This window comes from Callithrix jacchus, chromosome 21 (assembly GCF_049354715.1).
Source record: "Callithrix jacchus isolate 240 chromosome 21, calJac240_pri, whole genome shotgun sequence".
Taxonomy (NCBI): domain Eukaryota; kingdom Metazoa; phylum Chordata; class Mammalia; order Primates; family Cebidae; genus Callithrix; species Callithrix jacchus.
In genome coordinates this window covers 39,481,063-39,507,852 of record NC_133522.1, presented here as the reverse complement: position 1 = coordinate 39,507,852, position 26,790 = coordinate 39,481,063, and the positions used below count along the sequence as shown (strand labels likewise).

Sequence of the window (26,790 nt, the reverse complement as noted above, 5' to 3'; positions counted from 1 at the left end):
CTCGGCCTCCTAAAGTGCTGGGATTACAGGTGTGAGCCACTGCACCCGGCCTGGGAATTTGGATTTCAGGTTTATCTGTCCCATTCCCAAACTGGTAAGGTGGCTTACTGTCCCTACACTGTTTGCACAATCAATGTGGCTTCTTTACGAGGAACATCTGCCTTCCTTCTGGGAGTCGGAATTTTGGTATATGCTAGAGGGTGCCTATGTGTCTAGCCCCCAGAAAATTCCCTGGGCGCTGGGCCTCTCATAAGCCTCCCTGGCAGACAACAGTTCACATGTGCAGTCACAGCTTGCTGGTGGAGCAATGAAGTGCGTCCTGGATACTCAGCTTGGGGAGGGTTCCTGGAAGCCGACCTCGGGCCCCTGCGGACTTTCCTCCATGAGTCTTTTCCCTTTGCCGATTTTGCTTTGCATCCTTTTGCTGTAGGAAACCAGAGTGTGGGCCAGGTGCGGTGGCTCACACCTGTAATCCTAGCACTTCGGGAGGCCAACGCAGGCAGATCACTTGAGGTCAGGAGTTCGAGACCACCCTGGGCAACATAGTGAAACCCCATCTCTACTAAAAATATAAAAAATTAGCCAGGTGTGGTGGTGGGCACCCATAATCCCAGCTGCTCAGGAGGCTGAGGCAGGAGAATCGCTTGAACCTACGAGGCAGAGGTTGCAATGAGCCGAGATTGTGTCACTGCACTCCAGCCTGGCAACAGAGTGAAACTCTGTCTCAAAACAAAAAGAAACAAAAGAAATCAGAGTATGACTCTGTGCTGAGTCCTGGGAGTCCTTTGAGTGGTCTAGGGGTGGGTTTTGGGGACCCTAACACACAGACTCACAGCTGGAACAAAGATCCTATCTGTGGCTTTCAGAGTCATTTTCATCCTTGATCCTTTTGATCACGGATGCTGAGTACAGAGGCTTTGGTCAAATGGGGAAAGGGGCTTGGGGTCCCTCACAGCTGCTCCTCTTCACAGGCTCTAGCTTATAGCTCGGTTGTTTCATTTTATACACAAGCTGCAGCCCAGAGCGCTAAGTGACGTGGTGCTAGTAGGCAGTGGAAGCCTGTTGTGTGTGCTCTTCAGGAGGGCATGCTGATCAACGAGTGGCCCCAGGGACCCGGAGCAGAGTCCTCTAGTGCTGGGCGGCCCTGCATGGCTCTAGGATGCAAGTGGCAACTTGCCCTCTGGGGGATGACAGTGCAGAGAAGCGGAGGGTGTCCATCCTAAAAAACCAAAAGTATGGGTGGGCTCTTGGGGAGGGAGCTCGGCCACACGGTGCCCTTGAGTGAAGAAAACAACCAGAGGGTGGAGAAAAACATGGCCAGAGCGCCCATCCCATCTCCTGCGCTGCCAGCACTGTAACCGGTGGGTAAGGATAGACTTGGAAGAGGCCAAGTCTCTCCTAGAATCTGCCAGGCTCCCTCTATCCTAATCAACCCAGATCTTGAGTTCTGATTTTTCCCTACTTCCTGGATGCTACATCTGTTTCTCAATGAGTCTCACCCTTCCCAGTTTCATACTCCCCATAATGAAATGAAGAGGAGGCTGGGGACAGGGGCTCATGCCTGTAACCTCAGCACTTCCAGAGACCGAGGTGGGCAGATCACTTGAGACCAGGAGTTCGAGACCACCCTGGGCAACGTGGCAAAACCCCATCTCTACAAAAAAAATTTAAAGAAATTAGTCAGGTGTGGTGGCACAAACCTGTCCCAGCTACTCAGGAGGCTGAAGTGGGTGGATTGCGTGAGCCCAGGAGGCGGAGGTTGCAGTGACCGAGATCGTACCACCATACTCCAGCCTGGGCGACAGTGAGACGCTCTCAAAAAAAGAACAGTAATTTAAAAAAAAAATGAAGAAGTGCAGATATAAAGTATGTGGCAGAAAAACATGGTGGTCAAGAGCAGGGTTCTGAAGCTAGATGACTCTGCTCTGCTCTGCCAGTGGTTCGGGGCTGACCTGGGGCAAGTGACTTAACAACTTGGATTCCCTTTCTGCAAAACAGGTTGGTATAAAGATGAAATGGGCTGGGCATGGTGGCTCACATCTGTAATCCCAACACTTTGGGTGGCCGAGGTGGGCAGATCGCCTGAGGTCAGGAGTTTGACACCAGCCTGACCAACGTGGTGAAACCCCCTCTCTACTAAAAATTCAACACTTAGCTGGGCATCAAGAGTGAAACTCCATCTCAAAAAAAAAAAAAGATGAAATGAGATGAAGTGTCTAAAATGCTGGCCCAGAGCCAAACATAAAGGAAGCTCTCAATAAATGTAAGCTCTTATTATCCAAAAGCTGAATGTAGGAAATCATGAAGTTCACACAGAAAACAGAACCTCATTAGATGCAGCTGGGATAATTTAGGCCCTGGAGATGCTTCAAGACCATCCTGTTTCTTTCCTGTACTCCCCGAGGCTGACGAGGCCCCTCTGATCTCATGCACCTCTGTCAATGTGACCACCTGCCACAGTCCCTCCTGACTTGTGTTTCTGACCGATCTAAGCACCTGCAGCTCTCCACGTGTGCCACGCCTTCTCACACCTGCTGGTACTGCTCTCTGGAAGGCTCCTTCTCCCTCCAGTGGGCCTTCCCCCTATTTCACATGTGTCCTCTTCACAAACTGTTCAAACGTTTATACAGTTAACCCTTGTGGGCTGTAGTCATGGATTCCTCATGGAGAACCAGGCCCGCTAAAACCTCCTCCAAACTGCAGAGCGTGGCAAAGGCATCGTGAGTGAGCAGGGCACCACCAGCAAAGTCTGAATCCCACACAAGGGAAACAGACTGGCATCAAAGGATGGCCAGCCCCTCAGATGGACCTGGCGTAGGGAGGTCTCAGCCCACCGAGTGGAAAAACAGGTCTTGAAGAGGATGATGAAAACAGGCTCAGGACTCAGCCTCCATGGGGACACAGGGACACCCTGTTCTAGCCCACGTTAAAGATGTTTTTCTTTTGCTAAGCTGGAAACTGCAAAGGAAAGAAAATCCAAACAAAAAAGAAACATGCTCTCGCCTTTTGGACTCCAGCTTCTTCCCAGTAATAGACATAGTACCAAAAACAGGCTGTGGAGGTATCAGGGATGTCAAAGGGAGGGGAGAACCTGACGACGAGGGAGCCTTCTCCTGGGGTCACCTCAATGTTTTTTGGAGGTCCAACAGTCACTGAAAAATAATTACAAAGAGAAAACCATTATATAATACAATGTATTATATAATGCAATATACACACACACACATATATATATAGTGTGTAGATATATACATACATACAAACATACATATTTTTATTTATTATTGTTATTATTTTTTCGAGATGGAGTCTTGCTCTGTTGCCCAGGCTGGAGTGCAGTGGCGTGATCTCAGCTCACTGCAACCTCCACCTCCCGGGTTCAAGCAATTCTCCTGCTTCGACCTCCCAAGTAACTGGGATTACAGGCGCATGCCACCTTGCCTGGCTAATCTTTGGATTTTTAGCAGAGACAAGGTCGCATCATGTTGGCCAGGCTGGTCTCGAACTCCTGACCTCTTGATTCACCTGCCTCAGCCTGTCAGTGTGCTGGGGTTATAGGTGTGAGCTACCATGCCTGGCCTATTTATTTAATTAAATTATATATAATTATATAATTAATTTATTTTTGAGATGGAATCTTGCTGTCACCCAGGCTGGAGTGCAGTGGTACGATCTCGGCTCACTGCAACCTCTGCCTCCCGGGTTCAAGCAATTCTTTTGCCTCAGCCTCCCAAGTAGCTGGGATTACAGGCACCCGTCACCATGCCTGGCTAATTTTTGTATTTTCAGTAGGGACTAGGTTTCACCATTTTGGCCAGGCTGGTTTCAAACTCCTGACCTGAGGTGATCCGCCTACCTCAGCCTCCCAAAGTGCTGTGATTACAGGCGTGAGTCACCCTGTCCAGCCATATTTATATTTATATATGCAGTGGGGTTGACTTCGGATGTACAAGACTGTAAGAGGCTGCTCTAGGCGAGAGGCTGCTTTCAAGTCAGCCTCCAGGTGGAAGGAGAGGGCTTGAGGCATCCACAGTGTGGCCCAGAGCAAATCCCTTTGGCTCTGCAGGAGGCAGCTCTGGTGCCAGGAGGAGAGATTTCACCAGGCAAGTGCAAAAGCCTCCCTGACTGAAAGGCCACCAGAGCCAATCTCTCTTATAACAACTCCCCAGGAGTTGTTTCTAGGGCTTCTGCAAAGGACATGCCCAATTACCAGGATCACTGTGCTCAGCAGATCCCACAGGTATGGCTTTCTACCAGGTATTTAGGATTGTCAGTGAGATGCAGGTTACCAGTCAGGGGCCATGTGACCATAAGCAGTGCCACCTAGCAACATGGGTGACACGGCACCTTTATTGTCAGATTTCCAGAGAAACAAAATTGGAGGTTAACCAAAGGTCAAGTTTTCATGCAGAGGGGAAATGATTTTGTTAGCCCTTACCTACAATATATATATATATATATATACACAAAATTCCAATAAAACTGAGCAAAAGTGGTATTTATAAACTTTATGTGCATTTGTCTCCTAGCTTCTTATAATACTATGTTTATTTATTTATTTAAAAAGTTTTTTGAGACAGGGTCTTTGTCTGTTGCCCAGGCTGGAGTGCAGTAGTGCAATCGTGGCTCACTGCAACCTCCACCTCCCAGGTTCAAGTGACCCAACCACTTCAGCTTTCCGAGTAACTGAGACTACAGGCCCGTGCCACCACGCCCAGCTGTTTTTTTGTTTTTTGGTTTTTTTTTTGGTAAAGCTGAAGTTTTGCCATGTTGTCCAGGCTAATCTTGAACTCCTGGGCTCAAATGATCCTCCTGCCTCGACCTCCAAAAGTACTGGGATTCCAGGCGTGAGCCACCAAGCCCATGCTGTATTTAAACACAGGAACTGAGAAGCATCACCATGGTGAGTCTATTTTTTAAGGCTTTTCGCCGAATTCACAGGTCAGGCTAGAACTGTGACTCATAACGTGCTATCAATGAGGGTTATAAAGCGTTTATTAAGTAAGCATGCACGTTCTATCATTCACCAGAGCAACTCAGATCAAAGTACAGGCTGGGTCCTCGAAGTTTTAGCAGTCCTATGTCTGCATGTTTTACACCGGGAGACAATCATATCACTGTGGGTTCACAACATCGGGGTTGGCTTCTCTCCCCTGGGAACTCCAAGTTGTCAAGGGGCAAGTGCGTGATCTGGCCAAGCTTCTCTCCATGCAAAAGAACTGCCGGGTTTGCATCTGTGCCCTCTCATTTGTTCTGGTGGAGGCGCTAAGTCCAGACAACACCCAGGGGCAGAAGCAGGGGCAGGCCTGGCCCACCGCCAGCCACAGTGCTGTTTGTGGACTGACTACTAGTGACAAAATACATGTTCTCTAGCTTCCCTGGTCCCAGCTAAGTGAGCAGAGCATGCGGAAGTGTGTGCAGAAGCACCTGTAGGGCCTGGCTATAGGACATGTTCTTTGGACATCTCCATTAGCACGTGGGAGTGTGGACACCAGTGTGGACTCCATTAGCACGTGGGAGTGTGGCCACTGCCTGGCTGAAAGCACAGGGCTGAGACGTGCCCTTGTGAAGACAGTCCCAGCCTGGAATCTGGTATCAACCCGGTAAGCCTTGTCTCTAGAGGGGAGAACAATCTGTCTCCTCTCATAGCACTGGAGGAAAGCTGGCCCCATGGAACCCTGGGCAATGTGTGCAGCCTCCAGACTACTGGCCTTTCCATGAAGCCTCTCATGGATCAGTGTCACCGCCAAGTAAGGGTATCGTGGGCTGGTAGCAGCAGGCACAGTGGCTCACACCTGTAATTCCAGCGCTTTGGGATGCTGAAGTAGGTGGATCACTTGAAGTCAGGAATTCGAGACCAGCCTGGCCAACATGGAGAAAACCTATCTTTACTAAAAATACAGAAATTAGCCGGGCCTGGTGGTGCGTGCCTGTAATCCCAGCTATTTGGGAGGCTGAGGCAGAATTGCTTGAACCTGGGAGGCAGAGGTTGCAGTGAGCCAAGATTGTACCACTGCACTCCAGCCTGGGTGAAAGAGTGAGAGTGTCTCAAAACAAAAAAACCCAAACCAAAAAACGAATAAGGTTATCCCCATTTCTTGGATGAGGAAATGGAAGCCCCAAGGTGACATTACTTGCCTAGAGAAACACAGCCAGTAAGTGGCAAAGCTGGGATATGAACCCAGGCGGGAGTGATGCCAAAGCCTGGCCCCTCCAGCCACCATCTCGCCCCTCCACTTGGTAACCACCTTTATGTCCATTACTGATTCTAACGCCACCAGCAGAGATGAAAATGGCAGATATGATGTGAGGGCACCACTGCGTCAAGCTTTTCCAGCACGGGGGCAGAGAACAGCAGCTTGGCCGGTAACTAACAGAAACACGCTGCTCGACTCCAGCCAGGAGCAGTGGCTGGCTGGTTCCAGACCCACTGTCACCATACATCCTGTTTCTTTATTCTCTCTTGATATCTGGGCAGTGGCAGTAACTATCATCCTTTTTTTTTTTAAATGGTGGAGTCTCGCTCTGTTATTCAGACTGGAGTAGAATGGCATGATCTTGGCTCACTGCAACCTCTGCCTCCCAGGTTCAAGAGCTTCTCCTGCCTCAGATTCCTGAGTAGCTGGGATTACAGGCGTTTGCCACCATACCTGGCTAACTTTTGTATTTTTAGTAGAGTATTTTGTATTTTTGTATTTTTAGTTTCACCATGTTGGACAGGCTGGTCTCCAACTCCTGACCACAGATGATCTGCCCGCTTCAGTTTCCCCAAGTGCTGGGATTACAGGGGTTAGCCACCACACCTGGCCATCATTACTGCTTTTCATACCCCTAATTCCCATGTATTAGATACTCTATAGCTCAAGCAGGGGCAGGTTCTCTAACCAAGGACAAATGGCTTGTCCACAGCAGACGAGAAGCCAACAGGACTGCCCTGTCATCTGCTTCTGTCCCTCACAGAACCTAGCATCAACCACTGATTTTTTTTTTTTTTTTTTTTGAGACGGAGTTTCGCTCCTGTTACCCAGGCTGGAGTGCAATGGCACAATCTCGGCTCACCGCAACCTCTGCCTCCTGGGTTCAGGCAATTCTCCTGCCTCAGCCTCCTGAATAGCTGGGATTGCAGGCATGCGCCACCATGCCCAGCTAATTTTTTGTATTTTTAGTAGAGATGGGGTTTCACCATGTTGACCGGGATGGTCTCGATCTCTTGACCTCGTGATCCAACCGCCTCGGCCTCCCAAAGTGCTGGGATTACAGGCGTGAGCCACCGCGCCTGGCCCAATTTTTTTTTTTTAAACTAAAAAAAAAAAAAAAAAAAAGAGAGAGAGAGATGGGGTCTTGCTGTGTTCCCCAGGGTGGTCTCAAACTCCTGAGCTCAAGTGATCCTTCTACCTCAGCCTCCCAACGTGCTAAGATTACAGGCATGTAATCTGAAAAACTCTAAAAACTTAAAAATCTCTCAAAAACTTTTTAGGAGAGAAAATTTCAAACATATAGAAAGTAGAGAGATGATCATAACAAACATGCATGAACTCATCACCCAACTCAAATCAGCTGTCAACTCGCGGCCAGTTTTGTTTCTTGGACACTGTCCTTGCCCTTCCTGATCTTTGGAATATTTTGATTTCTTGAACGCATCTCAGCCATCACATCATCTCATCTGCAAATGCTTCGGTATGTACCTCTAAAATATACGAACGCTTTATATTTTTATATTTTTATTTTGTATTTGTGTTTGAGACAGAGTCTCATTCTGTTGCTCAGGCTGGAGTGCAGTGATGCGATCTCGGCTCACTGCAACCTCTGCCTCCTCAAATGATTCTCCTGCCTCAGCCTCTGGAGTAGCTGGGATAACAGGCGCCTGCCACCACGCCCAGCTAATTTTTGTATTTTTAGTAGAGATGGGATTTCACCATGTTGGCCAGGCTGGTCTCGAACTCTGACCTCAAGTGATCTGCCTGCCTCCGCCTCCTAAAAGTGTTGGGATTACAGGCGTGAGCCATTGTGCCCGGCAGGAACCCTTTTTATTCCCCCAATTTTTTATTGTGGTAAAATACACATAACATTAACATCTTAACCAGACCACCTCCTTACTTTAAAAAACATAACCAAGGCCGGGCGCGGTGGCTCGCGCCTATAATCCCAGCACTTTGGGAGGCCGAGTCAGGTGGATCATGAGGTCAAGAGATTGAGACCATCCTGGTCAACATGGTAAAACCCCGTCTCTACTATAAATACAAAAATTAGCTGGGCATGGTGGTGCGCGCCTGTAATCCCAGCTACTCAGGAGGCTGAGGCAGGAGAATTGCCTGAACCCAGGAGGCGGAGGTTGCAGTGAGCCGAGATCACAACATTGCACTCCAATCTAGGTAACAAGAGCGAAACTCCATCTCAAAAGAAAAAAAATAAAAATAAAAAATAAAAAACATAACCAAAACACCATTATAACACTGAAAATAAGTCAACAATAATTGTTCATTATGTATCAAATTGTGATCACATTTCCTCAACTATCTTATACTTTAGTTTTGTAAATCAAGATCCTAGTCAAGTTTCATGCCCTGTGTGTGCATAAACCACAGACATGGAAGAAACATCTGGCACGGCTGACCACGTGACAAGTGAATCACCGGAGGAATGAATGTAGAAACTGGTATCTGAGGGTTCTTCCGTCTCCTTCCAATATCTGGGTACACATTTGTTCATTCAGTCATTCAGCAAATATTTATTGAATACCGACTACATGTGCCTGTTCTGCGACACAAAAGAAGTTGCACCAGAACAAGTGAGGCTGATCAGAGAGCTATGCTAGCATCCCTTTTAGCGTGAGGTTAGCACGCTTTCTCAGTAAAAAGCCACAGTAAATTTAGGCTTTGCAGCAGCCATAGACCCAGTAAAAGATGGATGTAACTGTGTATTCCAATAAAACTTTATTTACAAAAACAAGTGGTGGGCCAGATTTGGCCTGCAGGCTGTAGTTGGCCAACCTCTGGTTTAGCAAATCACACTCCACTAGCATCAGCCTCTAAGGTCAGAGTGTGGGTATGACCATCCTATCCATTTGTCTGCTGGTCATTTAGGGTGAGAGGCAGGACAGAGGTGTGTGAAGTTGATACTGCAAGTGAAGAAAACCTGGAAAGTTTAAAGGAAGTTCTATTCCCAAGTTCTCTTACCATTCCGATAGTGCTGAAACCAAGGCATTGTCACCCAGGCAGAATGGAGTGCTCCCAGCTCTGCTCGAAGGCGTAGAGTGACATTGAAATCCATTGGGAAGCCCGCTGAGGGGCTGACGGCAGTGAAGTCACACTCTGTTGCTGTGATCTGCGTACAATTCACCCCTATGGACGTGTCCATCGTCAGCCACTCATCACCGCTGCTGGGAAGGAAAAAAAGGATTTCAACTTACAGAATTCTCTCTGCTTCTTTTTCTTTTTTTCTTTTCCTTTCCTTTCCCTGGCAAGGGTGAGTTTGAGGATTCTCTGCTTCATGTGGCAGTTTCCCCAGAGCTTTTGTTCAAAACACAGTTTTATTGAGATACAATTTATATATACCACACATTTTTCCTTTTCAGTTTCACTCTGCCACCCAGGCTGGAGTGCACTCAGCTCACTGCAACCTCTGCCTCCTGGGTTGAAGTGATTCTCGTGCCTCAGTCTCCTGAGTAGCTGGAACTACAGGCACAAGCCACCACACCCAGCTAATTTTTATATATTTTTTAGTAGAGATGGGGTTTCATCATGTTGGCCAGGCTGGTCTCAAACTCCTGGCCTCATGTGATCTGTCCACCTCAGCCTCCCAAAGTGCTGGGATTACAAGTGTGAGCCACCATGACTGGCCACTACTTTTATTTTTATTTGTAGAATTGGAGTTCTTCTATGTTGCCCAGGCTGGTCTTGAACTCCTAGACTCAAGTAATCCTCCTGCCTCAGTCTCCCAAAGTGCTGGGATTACAGGCGTGATCCACTGTGCCCAGCTGTGGTTTTTAATTGTGTTTTAACTGTTGAATTGTAAGAGTTTGTTATCTGTTCTGCATACAAGTCCTTTGTCAGATATATGGCTTGCAAATACTTTCTCCCATTCCATCCCAGAACTGATTTTAATACTTCAAACTCAGTCTCTGTTGCCTATGTCTTGGGAATGGAGCTGTGTTAATGCAAACTCCAGTCCTGCTTCCTGCTGCTGTGGAGTTTCTTTCCACCCCATAGCTGCCCATTTAAAGAGGATGTATCTCACCCATATGAAAACCCTGCCAAATACATCGTCAGACATCCTTGTGAATGACAGTGCCTTTCCCAGAGTCCCAGTGCCACACCCCGACATGGGACTGGGACTCTATTCCCCAGCTCGGACCTCTTTCCCATAGGTTCCAGACTTCAGAGGCTAAGGAGGTTGCTGCTGGGAGCCTGAGTAGGGGCAGTGGACAGTGTCCCTTCTAAGACAGCAACCATGGCCCAGAAAGCAAGACCGTGGGAGACAGGAGACAGACTGATGATCCCTCAGTGTCCCCAGGCCCACTGGCTTTCACATACCATACATGCTTCTAGCTGTACCTCTGACCCTGGCCAAGATTTATCTTTTTTCTAAGTGGCAAGGGACAAGATGAAAGCCACTTCAAGATGCATGTCCAGAGCTTCCACGAAGACACTTGCCATAAACACCTACTACCCAGCCCCAAGGTGACAGACCCTAATGGGGAGAGGGATTGAAAACCACAAGCCTCTCCTCTCAGGTGGGGGTGAGGGGTATGCTCTGGAAGAGGCGATTTCTTTTTCAAGGTAGACAGATACTGAAAGACCCTCTAACCACCCCATTCCTCCTCCTCTAAGAGCAACATGCATGGCTCTTCCTCAAATGCAGTGTGGGGCCTGCTCCCCAGCACCTCGACCCTGGGACTCAAGAGCTATGTCCAGCCTTTGCGAGGTCATTCACAAAAGTGTCAAGTCCACCCTCTTTGACCCAGAAACCTCTCCTCTAGAAGTGTAAGAATCAGATATGATTCATGTGTGAGGACATGACTTAGGACAGAGCCGAGCTGCCAACTGTCTACTCCCATGAGTGGGGAAAAGTTGAACACAACACATAATGAAACATACAGTGTCCACACAGAAATAAGTATATGAAAAAATGCTCACACTTCACTACGTTAAATTAAGAGAAAAAAAGGAACTAGATCTCGAAAGTTTGACCCCAGTTTGGTTTGGTTTACACACACACACACACACACACACACACACTCTCTCTCTCTCTCTCTCTCTCTCTATTTCAAACAAGAGAATGAATTTATAAAAAAAGTCTAAAATGAGAATAGTGGCCGGGCATGGTGGCCCACACCTGTAATCCCAGCACTGTGGGAGACCAAGGCAGGCAGATCATTTCAGGTCAAGAGTTTGAAACCAGCCCAGCCAACATAGTGAAACCCCATCTCTACTAAAAATACAAAAAAATTAGCCAGGCACGGTGGCAAGCACCTATAACATCCCAGCTACTTGGGAGGTGGAGGCAGGAGAATCACTTGAACCTGGGAGACAGAGGTTGCAGTGAGCGGCGATCGTGCCACTGTATTCCAGGCTGGGCGACAAAGCGAGACACTATCTCAGAATAAAATAAATAAAATAAGAACAGTGATTCTTCGTGGAGTATAGAATAACAGGTTATTTTATTTTGTTCTACTTTTCTAGATTGTCCAGATTTTCTATAAAGAACATGGATTGCTATTGAAATCAGAAGAAAATGAAAAAAAATGTTTGAGAAGACAGGGCTGGGCAGGCCTGGGGAGGGGCTGGCAGGAGACCAGGAGCCGTGACCCGGAAGGGACCTTGCTGCCCAACTGTCTACATTTTCAAGGAAAACTGAAATCAGGATTCGTTTTTTTTTCCCTGTTATTTATTTTTTCTAAGTGAAAAATCCAGATTTCTTAATGTTGGTAACTAATTGGAAAAAAAAAATTAAACACTGGGAACCAAATAGCCCGCGGCCACTGTCTGCTACCTGTGATTCAGACTTTAAATTCTCCCATAAAGTGCTCATGTAATTTTGGTCTTGCTACTCTGACTGTCAAAAAACAAAGGCATCTTCATTTTTAATCACAGCAATGCTTTATTGTAGAGAAATAGGGTGGAAATTCCCACAAGCCTCAAGATTAATAGAAAGTCCCTAACGTGAAAGTATCCAAAAAGAAATGCAAAGGCTCTCTTCCATCATCAAATCTACAAATCGAAAAGAAAAAGAAATCATCCTCAATTTCAACTTTTTCTAACAGGAACATTCACATGTACTGTAACCTGTTTCTTTTACTAAAACCAACCTCTAAGCTGGGCGCGGTGGCTCACGCCTGTAATCCCAGCACTTTGGGTGGGTGGGTCACCTGAAGTCAGGAGTTCCAGACCAGCCTGGCCAACATGGTGAAACCCTGTCTCTACTAAAAATATAAAAATCAGCTGGGCGTGGTGGTACGCGGCTATAATTCCAGCTACTCAGGAGTCTGAGGCAGGAGAATCGCTTGAACTGGGGTGGTGGAGGTTGGACTGAACTGAAGGCTGCAGTGAGCCGAGATCACACCACCGCACTCCAGCATGGATGACAGAGTGAGATTCTGTCTAAAAAAAAAAAAAAAAAAAAAATCCAACCTCTATCACTGAGAAAATATCTACAAAATGCTTTCTGAAAAAAAGACAAAGTGAAACACGTTAGTCTATCATATGAAACTCTATCAAAGGTTTTTTAAAAAATGCAATAACATTTTCTCCTATTTTTAGAAGTATCTCTTATTAAAACCTGCAAACATACTTTCCTGTTCAAGGCCAAGAAATGCTAAGCCCATAAATCAGCTGTTAAGGCTAAGTCACTATATCAGCTGGGATTCTCCCAGCAAGCTTCTTGTGTAGCTCGAGAGTGTTGGCTGAATGCTGAGGGTAGCCAGCTTCATGGCATCTGGCCCGAGTACCCATATCAAGCTGCGTTCTTTTTTTTTTTTTTTTTTTTTTTTGAGACAGAGTTTTGCTCTTGTTACCCAGGCTGGAGTGCAATGGCGCAATCTCGGCTCACCGCAACCTCCGCCCCCTGGGTTCAGGCAATTCTCCTGCCTCAGCCTCCTGAGTAGCTGGGATTACAGGCACCCGCCACCATGCCCAGCTAATTTTTTGTAATTTTCAGTAGAGACGGGGTTTCACCATGTTGACCAGGATGGTCTCGATCTCTTGACCTCGTGATCCACCCGCCTCGGCCTCCCAAAGTGCTGGGATTACAGGCTTGAGCCACCGCGCCCGGCCACAAGCTGCGTTCTTACAAAGGCACTTCATTTGATGCTCTGCAGTGGCCATCTTGAAATTCTTAATACTTTTTGAATAAGGGGTCTCACATTGGGGCTAGCAAATTGTGTAGCCTGTTATGGTGGATTGCTCCATTATTATATGTGACTTAATGTTGGTAATTGTTGTGGTGGATTGCTCCATTATTATATGTGACTTAATGTTGGTAATTTATAACTACTGAGGGAACAGATAAATGTGATATAGAGATAACTCTCAGACCTTAGTTTAGCACCCGTTTCTACTAAGCAAATACTGTTACAACAGACATTTAAAAATGAATAAGGAAGGCCAGTGTGATGGCTCAGACCTCTAATTCCAGCATTTTGGGAGGTTGAGGTGGGCAGACCACTTGAGCCCAAGAGTTCAAGGCCAGCCTGGGCAACATGGTGAAATCCCACCTCTTCAAAAAATTTAAAATTAGCTGGGTGCAGTGGCATATGCCTTTAGTCCCAGTTACTTGGGAGGCTAAAGTGGGAGGCTCTTGAGCCCAGGAAGTTGAGGCTGCACTGAGCCATGATCATGCCATTGTACTACAGCCTGGGGGACAGAGTGAGACCTTGTCTAAAAAAAAAACCCAAAAAGCATAAGAAGTAGTTATCTGAACCGGGTAGGGTGGCATAAGAAGTAGTTATCTGAACCGGATAGGGTGGCACACACTTGCAATCCTAGCTACACAGAAGGCTGAGGCATGAGAATCGCTTGAACCTGGGAGGTGGAGGTTACAGTAAGCTGAGATTGGGCCACCGTACTCCAGCCTGGGCGACAAAGACTTTGTCTCAAAGAAAAAAAGAAAGAAGTTATCTAGAAACCTACTCCTCTAACAAATCAATTGCCTGCAATTTTTCCCCATTACTTTTTTTTGTTTTGTTTTTTATAGGTGGGAGCCACTGTGATGGGCCCCTTTCTCTTCTTGACAATAAATACACACCACTTGCAACTTTTCAGTATAAAGTGAATAAAAATTTACTTCAACAAAACTAAGAAATAAAAAACCAGCTGGGCGTGGTGGCTCACGCCTGTAATCCCAGCACTTTGGGAGGCCGAGGCGGGTGGATCATGAGGTCAAGAGATCAAGACCATCCTGGTCAAAATGGTGAAACCCCATCTCTACTAAAAATACAAAAAATTAGCTGGGCTTGGTGGTGCGCGCCTGTAATCCCAGCTACTCGGGAGGCCGAGGCAGGAGAATTGCCTGAACCCAGGAGGCGGAGGTTGTGGTGCGCCGAGATCGCGCCATTGCACTCCAGCCTGGGTAACAAGAGTGAAACTCTGTCTCAAAAAAAAAAAAAAAAAAAAAAAAAAAAAAGAAATAAAAAAACGAAATACATACCAAAGTTCATGGAGTTGCAGCTTCTACCAGATGACATATAATTATGCTTTCTAGTGGCTGCCTGTGGTTTAGTGTAACTGCCAAGTGTAACAGCGGGCTACAATCTGCCATCTTCCTACCGGGGGATATGAATATACGCTTCCCTGTATCTCTTCATGATTGTAGTTTTGGTTTCTCTTTTTTTTTTGCCGAGGGTTGAATTATCTGTGTAGGGTAAAACTACGATGAGGCCTGGGTGCGGTGGCTCACGCCTGCAATCCCGGCACTTTGGGAGGCCCAGGTGGGCAGATCATTTGAGGCCAGAAATTTGAGACCAGCCTGGCCAACATGGCAAAACCCCATTTCTACTAAAAATATACACATTAGCCAGCATGGTAGTTCATGCCTGTAGTCCCAGCTACTTGGGAGGCATGAGAATCACTTGAATCCAAGAGGTGGAGGTTGTAGTGAGTTGAGACTGTGCTGCTGCACTCCAGCCTGGACGACACAGGGAGACTCTGTCTCAAAACAACAACAATGACATACACACACACAAGAAAGCTACTATGGACATTTCCGTAACTTCAAATGGCTGGTAGAATTACTCTCTGAAATGACTATGCTGATTGATTCTGCAAACAGCATCAGGTGAATACAGGTGAACACCAATCCCATCTCACAAGCACTGGACATCATCATGTGTTTACATTTGGTTTATTGAACAGCACAAAATGACTTAGCCAATAACTTTACCTTACTCTTTAATTAACCTACTTAACAATGTAAACAAAAAATAACAAAGGATGTGGACTTTGACCTCTTTCTGTGTGTATATATATGTATGTACTTTTTTTTGAGACGGAGTCTTGCTCTTTCACCCAGGCTGGAGTGCAGTGGTGCGATATTGGCTCACTGCAACCTCCGCCTCCTGAGTTCAAGCGATTCTCCTGCCTCAGCCTCCTGAGTAGCTGGGATTACAGGTGCCCACCACCCCACCTGGCTAATTTTTGTATTTTTAGTAGAGACAGGGTTTCACCATATTGGCCAGGCTGGTCTCTAACTCCTGACCTTGTGATCCTCCTGCCTCGGCCTCCCAAAGTGCTAGGATTACAGGCGAGAGCCACCGCGCCCGGCCTCTATATGTATTTATATTGCAAATCAAGTGATGGCCAGTTCTGCAGAAGCTTGAAGAGGTAAGAGGAAGATGAAGGAGTCAGGATAATATACAAAATGGAAAACCAGTTGAGAAACTGAGAATTCATTGTAATTAACCAAAAACATTTCCGATCAGGCCCTATTTGATCTATAAGGTTAAATCAATCAGATTTTTAAGCCCAAAGATGAAGACTAAAAGCTGCCTCCTGCCCTTCCGTGGCAGAAGCCTGTTTTTATAACCCTTCTCCTGAAACCAGTAAAAGAAGAAACTTTCCACCAAAGCAAGAAGCTGTGTGGTTAGACAGCAGAGTTGTGACTGCCAGTTTAATTTAAGCCTTCAGATGAGTGGGAGGTTGTGGAACCTCTGTCCTCAGAGGTTTTACAAGTTCCAAGAAAGATGTGTTTCCCATGGGTTTGATAACAAACCGTGCACAGAGGCGGGAACTAGTAGGTGGCCCTAGGGTTCCCCACGATTCCCCCATAGCTCCCGGCAAGGATCCAACAGAAACACTGGCTTACTATTTAAACTGCACCCGGTAGACCACAGGCCTCGTGCCATTGCTCAGGGTCACTGGCTCCCAATTCAGGACCTGTTCTTCGTTGTATAGGTGAATCCTCGGGTGCTGAGGAGTGGGCAGCTGGGAAAGAGAGTCTTGAGAGGGACAGAGAATAAGAAGGGAGCAGAGAATAAGAAGGGAGGAGAGAGAGGGAAATTATTACAAAACTGTTTCAATGCACATTACCTACGTCATCCATACAACTCAGTTTTTGTGAAAGTGCACAAATGGCGTTACCAGGTCCCCCGGGCATGGCCCCACACCCCAACTTTTGGCTACAAAGATGGCCCTACTGGTACAGGCAGTGAAAAAAGAAAAGAGGCGCCTGGGGCAGCCTTTCTGCCTGTGGGTTCCACGTGTTACGAACAGGTCCTGGGCCCTGGAGTCTGGCTAGACTGGGGTCCCAGTTCTACCATTAGCAAGTGCATCGGGCTTGGGGCAGGTCACTTCACCTGTCTGAGCTTGGGTTTCTTTTTCAGGAAGAAGGGATCAATAATGGTACACTCATAGGGCTGTGGGGAAGACTAAAGTGGTGATCATGTGACACGCATTAGCTTCAGATTTAGTACCAAGGGAGTGTCTGGTAAATGTCCACAAATACGTGTACATGTGCATGTACTACACATGCACAAACACCCTAACTTGGGTACACAAAGCCCAAGGTGTGGGGAGAGGGCAAGGAGTGCCGACTTCCGGGCACCATCAGAGCTGCTGTGTTTCTCAAGGACCCCCAGCATCACAATCCCTGGGGTGCTGGTTAAAATGCAGGTCCCCAGGCCCCAACCCAGACCAGGAAATCTGCATTTTCAACAAGTTGCTTCTCATGCATATTAAAATTAGGGGACAATATGGCCAAGCACAGTGGCTCACACCTGTAATCCCAGCACTTTGGGAGGCCAAAGCAGGAAGATCACTTGAGGTCAGGAGTTCAAGACCAGCCTGGCCAACATGGCGAAATGCTGTCTCTACTAAAAATACAAAATTTAGCTGGGTGCAGTGGTGCCTGCCTGTAATCCCAGCTACTCAGGAGGCTGAGGCAGGAGAATTGCTTGAACCCAGGAGGCAGAGTGTGCAGTGAGCTGAGATCGAGCCACTGTACTCCAGCCTGGGCAACAGAGGGAGATTCTGTCTCAAAACAAAAAAATAATAAACAGAGAAAGAAAAGGATATACTTTCCTGGAAACACCATCAATACCAGAATCCCTCCCTTTGGGGTGACCTAGAAGAAACAACGTCAACTTCTCCCTTCCCTAAGCAGACACTTCACAGGGAGCCTTTTGTCTTAGAAAGAAAACATAATTAAGAAAAGACTTTTGACCAAAAAGATTAATGAGAAATGCCCAGAAGGTGGAAGAAAGGTTAGAAAAATATGCTCTTCCAGAATTCAAAGCAGGAAATTGAAGCCACACATTTTCGGGAAGTGTGTACAGCCTCAAAGAGATCAGCCGACAGCCTGACCACCGGCTCTTCTTCAGAAAGCGAAGTCTGTGGCCGTTTGTTCAGTTATAGGATGCCCTTCCCCTCCACACCTACGCGCTCTGGGTGACCTTCATCCAACTAGCTAACACTTCCCCTGACACACAGTAGGCCTCACGACAACCTGAGCTGAAGGCACAGGTAAGCTGCGCGGCGGGAGGCAGGCCTACTGGGCGTGCTGTGGCTGCTATGACCTAGCAATTCCCAAGGTGAGCTGGGGACTGAATGCCTGCTTCCAGAGAGGCATTGTGGCGGGTCCGTTCTCCCTGACAGTCACAGAGGCAGGCCTGCGTGGCACCCTGGCTACACAGATACATTTCCACAGTGCTGCCTTAACGTTAAGCTAAGAGTTAAACCCAGGGAAACGGATGTCCAGACTTCAAAGCCAGAAGTGAAACACGCGTCCTACGCAGGCTTCTCCCAAACCCGGAGCAAGCTGAGATAACAGAGGCAGTTACTGGAACGGATTTATCGGAGAGTCTAAGGCAGCTCTCCAGACCAAACTGTAAATGAGATGAGATAGAAATAAACACTCCTGGTGGGGTGCAGTGGCTCATGCCTGTAATCCCAGCACTTTGGGAGGCAAGGTGGATAGATCACCTGAGGTCAGGAGTTTGAGACCAGCCTGGCCAACATGGTGAAACCCCATCTCTACTAAAAATACAACATAGCTAGGCGTGGTGGTGCACACCTGGAGTCCCAGCTACTAGGGAGGCTGAGGCAGGAGAATGGCTTGAACCTGGGAGGCGGAGGTTGCAGCGAGCCGAGTGCACCACTACACTCCAGCCTGGGCGACAGAGCGACACTCCATCTCAAAAATAAACAAAACACTCCAGTACCACAGTCCTCATTAAAGAGAAGTTAAGAGACAGGCTTTGAAGGTACCGGGGCCCTCACAGCTTGATTAGACCTAGAAAGCACTTTTCCATTCTCTAACCTTCTAGTTGAAACAAAATTAGTTACCCACAGACTTAGACAAGTGCAATACCGCACATAGGCATATAACCCAAATCTACATAAGCACTAAGAAAATGGTAACACTTCGAGTTGGTCTCGTGGAATTAGCTCTAACCTTCCTTCTGTGTCCCGTCACAGCAATAAATTCCCCTTTTCCTAGTTTTTCTGCTCTTGGGGCCACAAGAAAACACAGCTGGACACGTCTCTTTCCGGGAACAAGGTGAGTGCCTGCTTAAGGCTGGGCATTCAAAAAATCTGACAATGCCTTTTATTTGCTGTAGTAGGTTCCTCTTACTGCTGTAACACATTGCCACTAACCTAGTGGCTCCACACAACCCAGATTTACCCGGGTGTGTGGGTGCACACCTGTAGGGCCAGCTGCTCAAGAGGCCGAGGTGGGAGGATCACTGGAGGCCAGGAGTTCGAGGCTGTAGTGCATGCACTATGATCACCCCCATGAACAGCCACTGCACTCTAGCCTGGCCAACATAGAGAGACCCTATCTCTAAAAATAAATAAATAATCAAATCCAGATGTGTTTGTTTGCAGTTCTGCCAGTCAGAAGTTTAAAGTCAGTCTCACTGACTGAAGTCAGTTACTCAGCAGTGTAGGGAAGCCATAAGCCCCACAGGTTGGTGCGCCAGAATGTAGGGATCCATGCGTCCCACATTGGGCACCAGAACGTAGGGAGCCAGCCCTACATCACCCGTGGGTACCCTGAGTTTGGTGGTGACAAAGGAATGAGAAAAAGATTAAGAGAAAAAGTGGGACCAGGGGCCATCACTTCCGAACTCGGGGTACTCACAAGTAATGTAGGGCTGGCTCCCCATGTTCTGGTGCCCAATGTGGGACTCACTGATCCCTACATTCTGGCGCACCAACCTGTGGGGCTTATGGCTTCCCTACAAGCAGGGCTGGGGTCCTTCTGGAGGCTCCAGGGGAGAACCCATTTCCTTGTCTTCTAGAGGGCACTCCCAGTCTTTGGTTCAGGGCGCCTTCCTCCAGCAAGGTTGGCCGGATCCTTCTTCTCTCTCTGGTACCAACCCTTCTGCCTCTGCTCCATCTTTTGGGAACCTTGTGATGGTATGAGGCCACCGGACCTAACAATGCAAGACAATCTCCCTACGTCTGGGCTCTGAAGTTACATGTGCAAAGTCCCTTTTGTATGTCAGGCAGCACATTCCCAGGTTCACAGGCTCTGAGGAAGAGGATATAGACATCTTTGGGGACCATTACTCTGCCCTCCACATCCCTGTTCACTATCTCCCATCTCTGGTGAGGAACCAGAAGAAATAGTCTCTTCTTCCTGCCCTCCCTCTCTGGGCACCTCCAGCTCCGCAATCTAAGCATTCAGTTGAGAAACGAAGCAACCAAGGGACCCTGGGGGAGGGTGGGGACAAGGAAGGGCTTCTACCCCAACCGACGCATGGAACAGCAAAAGGGTATCCCTGTAAAAGTTGGGATTCCCATGCCAGCCTTCTGCTTCCTTCAACTTCCATTTCACTGAGGTTTAAGAGATGGCCCACATAATATGGTTCTGTTTGTATCCGAGTTTCCTATCATCCCCTCTCTTTAAACATTAATAGAAGAAAATCCATCTCAGAATTGCAAATGCCATAGGTAAGCACCAAAAATTGTGCATCTGTGATAAGACCGTCCTTTATGCAGGTCAGGGGACCTGTGCTTGGGCAGCCTAGCCTCTGTGTTCCAGGCCACATGGCCCCCAGTGGGAATCACCAGGGATGGAAGGCTAGAGAGAGAGCACCGTGGTTGTGAGATGCAGGTTTCATACAGGTTACACCTCGCTGCTCTTGTCTTACCATGAATAGCTGCTGAATCTTTGCACCATTCTTGTGTATGTCACCAAAGTTTGCTGTGCTAAGCATCAATTTTAGATTATAAGTTATGAATTTTAAAAATATAACATGTAAAAAGTTATTGTAATTGGACAGCATGGTGGCTCACACCTGTAATCCCAGCACTTTGGGAGGCTGAGGCAGGAGGATCACCTGAGGTTGGGAGTTCGAGACTAGCCTGGCCAACACGGTGAAGCCCTGTCTCTACTAAAAATATAACAATTAGCCAGGCATGGTGGTGCACACTTGCAATTCCAGCTACTTGGGAGGCTGAAGCACAAGAATAACTTGAACCTGGCAGGTAGAGGATGCAATGAGCCAAGACTGTGCCACTGTACTCCAGCCTGGGTGACAAAGTGAGACTCTGTCTAAAAAAAAAAAAAAAAAAAAAAGTTATTGTAGGCTGGGTGTGGTGGCCCATGCCTGTAATCCCAGCACTTTGGGAGGCTGAAGCTGGTGGATCACAAGGTCAGGAGTTCAAGACCAGCCTGGCCAAGATGGTGAAACACCATCTCTACTAAACATACCAAAATTAGCCAGGTGTGGTGGCGTGCACCTGTAATCCCAGCTATCCAGGAGGCTGAGGCAGAGAATCACTTGAACCTTGGGCGCAGAGGTTGCAGTGAGCCGAGATTGTGCCACTGCACTCCAGCCTGGGCAACAGAGCAAGACTTGGTCTTGGAAAAAGAAAGTTATTATAATTAAGACAACGAACTTGCTGAACCTTCTTGCCTGTTGAGGAACTTCCTGTATAATCTACTACATGTGTAATATATCTGTAACTGCTTTTAATAAACTGAAACTTCCCCAAAGACAAGGCAGTTGTTGGTATGTTCTCCCATAAAATGGACCCTGCTAGCAACAAAAAAAAATGAAGCTTATTGAACTGGACTAATGGATTAATGGTTGAATCCCAAGTCTTACACTACATTAGAGAACAATTATTCTATTCCTCAAAGGGAATGCTTTAAAGAAGGAAAAGCACATGCTTAGGGCACTTTAAGTGACTCAACTGTCAAAATTAAGAGAGGAAATGTATATAAAGCACTTGGCATCTCATCTGACCTAGAATAGTGGCACAGTAAGCGTTACTATCATGATCATTTATAAAGGCAGCAAAAACATTCCGGCTACATGATACTCACTTGCTGAGATTATGAACACTCAGCAGCTTACCCAGCGGACATTCACATGCAATGGTTTTTAACTTGCTGGGTACTTACTGTCTTTCTCGGTGGTCTCTAGGCATATGAGAAGCTTTGGATGTTCAAGTCAGCAAATAATGATAACAAATTCTGTCACAGCCGGACACGGTGGCTCACGCCTGCAATCCCAGCACTTTGGGAGACCGTGGTGGATCACGAGGTTAGGAGATTGAGACCATCCTGGTCAACATGGTGAAACCCTGTCTCTACTAAAATACAAAAAACTAGCCGGACGTGGTGGCACGAGCCTGTAGTCCCAACCACTTGGGAGGCTGAGGCAGGAGAATCACTTGAACCTGAGAGGCAGAGGTTGCAGTAAACTGAGATTGTGCCACTGCACACCAACCTGGTGACAGAGACTCCGTCGCAAAAAAAAAAAAAAAAAAATTTTGTGGCACAGTATATATCCTATTCCCTGAAGAAGTCGGCAGCAGCTGCTACAATTACAAATAGAAGCCTCAATTCCTCAACACTCAACCTGTTGATTTATTGCAGGTTTATGCTGTTGGTTACATTTTTCTATCTAGAGCACATAGCTACTACTTAACAGGGCATGGCTACAAATTGCCTTAGGTCCCATATTTTATATATTCTATCCTTATAACAACTCTAAGGGTAGATACTATGTTTCACTTTTAAAAATGTGCTTCTGGGCCGGGCATGGTGGCTCATGCCTGCAATTCCAGCACTTTGGGAGGTCGAGGCGGGTGGATCAGGAGGTCAAGAAATCAAGACCATCCTGGCCAACACGGTGAAACCTCGTCTCTACTAAAAATACAAAAATTAGCTGGGTGTGGTGGCGCGCACCTGTAATCCCAGCTACTCGGGAGGCTGAGGCAGGAGAATTGCTTGAACCCGGGAGGCGGAGGTTGCGGTGAGCTGAGATCGCGCCATTGCACTCCAGCCTGGTGCCTGGCAATGGAGTGAGACTCTGTCTCAAAAAAAAAAAAAATGTGCTTCTGGAGTCAGGCTGGGTGGCTCTCCTCTACAATCCTAGCACTTTGGGAGGCTGAGGCGCGTGGATCTCTTGACCCAAGGAGTTCCAGACCAGCTTGGGCAACATGATGAAACCCCATCTCTACAAAAAATACAAAAATTAGTCAGGTATGGTGGCATGCGCCACTCAGAAGGCTGGGGTGGGAAGATGGCTTGAGCTCGCGAGGCTGAGGCTGCAGTGAGCTGTGATGATGTCACTGCACTGCAGCTGGGGTGACAGACAGATACTGTCTCAAAAAAAAAAAAGTTTCCAACACTCTTTTTTTTCTCCGACCATAAAAGCAATTTCATAATCACACCTGTAAGTTATGGGAAAGTGTGAAAACCCTTCTGCCACCCATTTGCCATATAATCATTGTGAATATTTTCACTTTGTGTTTTGACTAAAAAAGGGTTTCTCTTGAAAACATCCATTGGGTTTATTTTTAAGCTGTTTAATATGAAAATGTTCAAATAATTGCAAAATAGAGATTAGTTTAAAGCGCTACTAGTTTTCTTTTCATTTTTCTCTCTTTTTTTTTTTTTGTGAGACAGAGTCTTTCTCTGCCATCCAAGCTGGAGTGCAGTGGCATGATCTCAGCTCACTGCAATCTCTGCCTCCCAGGTTAAGGCGATTCTCCTCCCTCAGCCTCCAGAATAGCTGGGATTACGGGAGCCCAGCACCATACCTGGCTAATTTTTGTAGCTTTAGTAGAAACGGGGTTTTCAACATGTTGGCCAGGCTGCTCTGGTCTGGAACTTCCAACCTCAGGTGATCCGCCCACCTCTGCCTCCCAAAGGGCTGGGATTACAGGTGTGTGCCACTGAGCCCAGCTACTACTAATTTCCAAAGGATCAATGGAACCAAGTGTTTTTTTTTTGAGACAGAGTCTTGCTCTTGTCACACAGGCTGGAGTGCAGCGGCGTGATCTCGGCTCACTGCATGTCTGCCTCCTAAATTCAAGTGATTCTCCTGCCCCAGCCTCCCAAGTAGCTGGAACCACAGGCATGCATCACCATGCACAGCTAATTTTTGTATTTTTGGTAGAGACAGGGTTTCACCACGTTGGCCAGGCTGGTCTTGAACCTGACCTCAGGTGGCAACACAGACCAAAACTTTTTTTTGAAATGGAGCCTTGCTCCCATCTTGCAGACTGGAGCGCAGTCTCGGCTCACTGCAACCTCTATCTCCCGGGTTCAAGTGATTCTCCTTCCTCAGCCTCCCGAGTAGCTGGGATTACAGGCATGCATCACCACACCTGGGCTAATTTTTTATTTTTAGTAGATATAAGAGTTTCACCATGTTGGCCAGGCTGTCTTGAACTCCTGAACTCAGGTGATCCACCTGCCTCAGCCTCCCAAAGTGCTAAAATTACAGACGTGAGCCACCACGCCCGGCCAGACCAAAACTTTTGTAGAATACAATAAAAGTTAATCATTAGCAAGATGTACAGGCACCTGGATGTTGTGGCAACGTCCAACTATAAAGATTTTAAATAAATCTCTCAACCTCTGGACTTAGCACAGCTGACTCACAGACAGTCCACAGACCACCACTAGCCATTCCTCTCTGGTATGAAGTTACCAGCCTGCCTATCCCACACTGGGGCAATCATCAACTCTCATTAGAAGGAGGCCTAGGGAGGGACATACACATGTTGCTCAAGACTTAAAGCCAGGTCCAAGTAGTCAGGATTTGAAGCTATCGGTCTGATTTCCATGGAAAATCAGTTAATAATTTCCTCATGTGCAAGGCAACCCAGATCAAGGAAATATGGAACCCAAGGGCCTTTGCAAGGAATGCCCGAAGAAGAAACAAACCCCCAACACCATGTTACAGCTTCGAATGGGAAGAATCTTTAAAGTTCTCAAGACAGTTTCGGGTCTGTCCAACCTGTCACTCTCCCCACGGGAAAGAACCCAGCAAAACAAACACAGAGACACACACAGCAATGTTCTCCCTACACCTTTGTCATTACGGTCTTTTCCCTGCTTTTCTTTCTTTTTTGTGAGACAGTGTCTTACTCTGTCACCCAGGCTGGAGTGTAGTGGCACGACTTCGGCTCACTGCAATCTCCACCTCCCAAGTTCAAGCGATTCTCCTGCCTCAGCCTCCTGAGTAACTGGGACTACAGGAATGCGCCACCACGCCTGGCTAATTTTTGTATTTTTTAGTAGAAACGGGGTTTCAACACGTTGGCCAGGCTGGTCTAGAACTCCTGACCTCATGATCCGCCCGCCTCGGGCTCCCAAAGTGCTGGGATTACAGGCGTGAGCCACAATGCCTGCAGTCAGTTTTTTGTTTGTTTTCTTTGGCCACAGACCAAAACTTTTTTTTTTTTTTTGAGATGGAGTCTTGCTCCCGTCTTGCAGGCTGGAGTACAGTCTCAGCTCACTGCAACCTCTACCTCCCGGGTTCAAGTGATTCTCCTTCCTCAGCCTTCCGAGTAGCTGGGATTACAGGAGTGCATCACCATACCTCTGCCGTGAGCCACTGCGCACGATCTTCTTTTGGTTTTGATGTTTGGCTCATAAGCCTGGTCAATTGGTGTCAGAGGTTAAGGAGGCCACCAGGTAACAAGTCCTCTGGGTGGGGAGAGAGCCGGTTTTAAAAGCCTGATTCAGTATTGTATGGTGCCTCAAGCCTTAACTCCAGCACTTTCAGACGCCGAGGCTGGCGGATTGCTGGAGCCCAGGAGTTTAAGACCAGTCTGGGCAACATCTCGAGGCCTCTTCCTCTCTACAAATAACAAAATAAAACAAAACAAAACAAACATTTGCCCAGGTGTGGACAATAATCCCACCTCCTCAGGAAGCTGAGGTGGGAGGATCGCTTGAGGACAGGAGGTGGAGGCTGCAGTAGCTGAGACGGTCACTTGCACCCCAGCCTGGGCGACAGATCGACACCCTGTCTTAAAGAGTAATAAAATAAATAAATAAGTAAATAAAAGCCTGGCTCCGTTGACACTTCCTCCTCCACCCCAACACTGAAGGGACCCGGACAGTTCTGGGCCCTGCCTGAATGCTGCTGCCCCGTCTCCATGACCGCGGGAACTGTGTGGATTTCACACCCAGGGTCAAACATGTACCCGGCCAAAGTCGGAATTGAGTCTGGGTCGCTGGTCGAAGACGCTGGTCCCTGCTCCATCTCTGCCTCTACAAAGGGAGTGAGTCCAGCTTTCAGCCAGGCCCCCGGGAGGCGCTCCAGGCGGGGACAAAGCGCGGTCCGGCCATGCTGCAGAAACCGTGGCCTGCAGAGACGGCCCCTGCCCGAGCCCCGGATTCAATCTGCCGTTGTTCATTCTGAGAAATTCGGAGACTTGGGCCACGCTGGCTTTCCCGGCGCGGGTGGAGGAGGCGGCGCAGCCGAGGGTGCCGGCTTCACGGAGGGGCAGCGATTGTCCCCTCCTGGAGAGGGGTGTCCCGGCGGCCAGGACGCCGGTAGGGGTGCACCCCAGTCTTTCAGCTCCTGCCCAGCTCCTGGCCGCCCACCCCAGCCCTGCTGAGGGCTCCCCGGGCCCCTCTTGATCTTGGCACCCCACAGACCCACCCGGGGAACCCGTAAGTTTCCCACCCGATCTGAGCACCCCGCAGATTCCCCCACCCCCCATACGCAGCGGCTGCGCCCGCGTCCCGCCGCCGAGGCCCAGGCCCGGCTTACCTGACCCGAGCACTTCGGCCGCGGCGCAGGCTCCGAGCAGCAGCAACAGCAGCAGCAGCAGAGACCACAGCCGCGTCGGCCGCATGGCCCTGGGCGCTCGGCGGCGGCTCAGGGCGCGGCCGGGGCCCCGCTCGGGGTCCGCAGAGCCGCTCACGTCGCCACCCGGGCCGCCATGGCGAGCGCAGTGCGCGCAAGACCCGCCTCTTCCCGAGCAGCGGCGGCGCGTCTCGGCGGAGGAGACCCGGCTCGGCCGCCCGCACCCAGCCCGCCCCCAGCCCGCCCCTGCCCCTCCCCCGCGCCCCTGCCCCTCCCCCAAGGCCCCCCGC

General features: G+C 48.1%; 1 protein-coding gene across 1 annotated transcript in view; it reads right to left on the bottom strand.

Moving 5' to 3' along the window:
• The window catches only part of IFNGR2 (interferon gamma receptor 2), a 31,623-nt gene extending 4,960 nt beyond the window's left edge, over positions 1–26,663 (bottom strand). Inside the window, exons 1-4 of the mRNA XM_035283285.3 lie at positions 26,465–26,663; positions 16,297–16,429; positions 9,177–9,379; positions 3,004–3,152 (exon numbers count right to left, since the gene is read on the bottom strand). Coding sequence (XP_035139176.1) covers positions 3,004–3,152; positions 9,177–9,379; positions 16,297–16,429; positions 26,465–26,549 — 570 coding nt within the window. The 5' untranslated portion in view covers positions 26,550–26,663. The remainder of the gene's footprint in view (positions 1–3,003; positions 3,153–9,176; positions 9,380–16,296; positions 16,430–26,464) is intronic.
• Between the last annotated feature and the right edge of the window lie 127 nt (positions 26,664–26,790).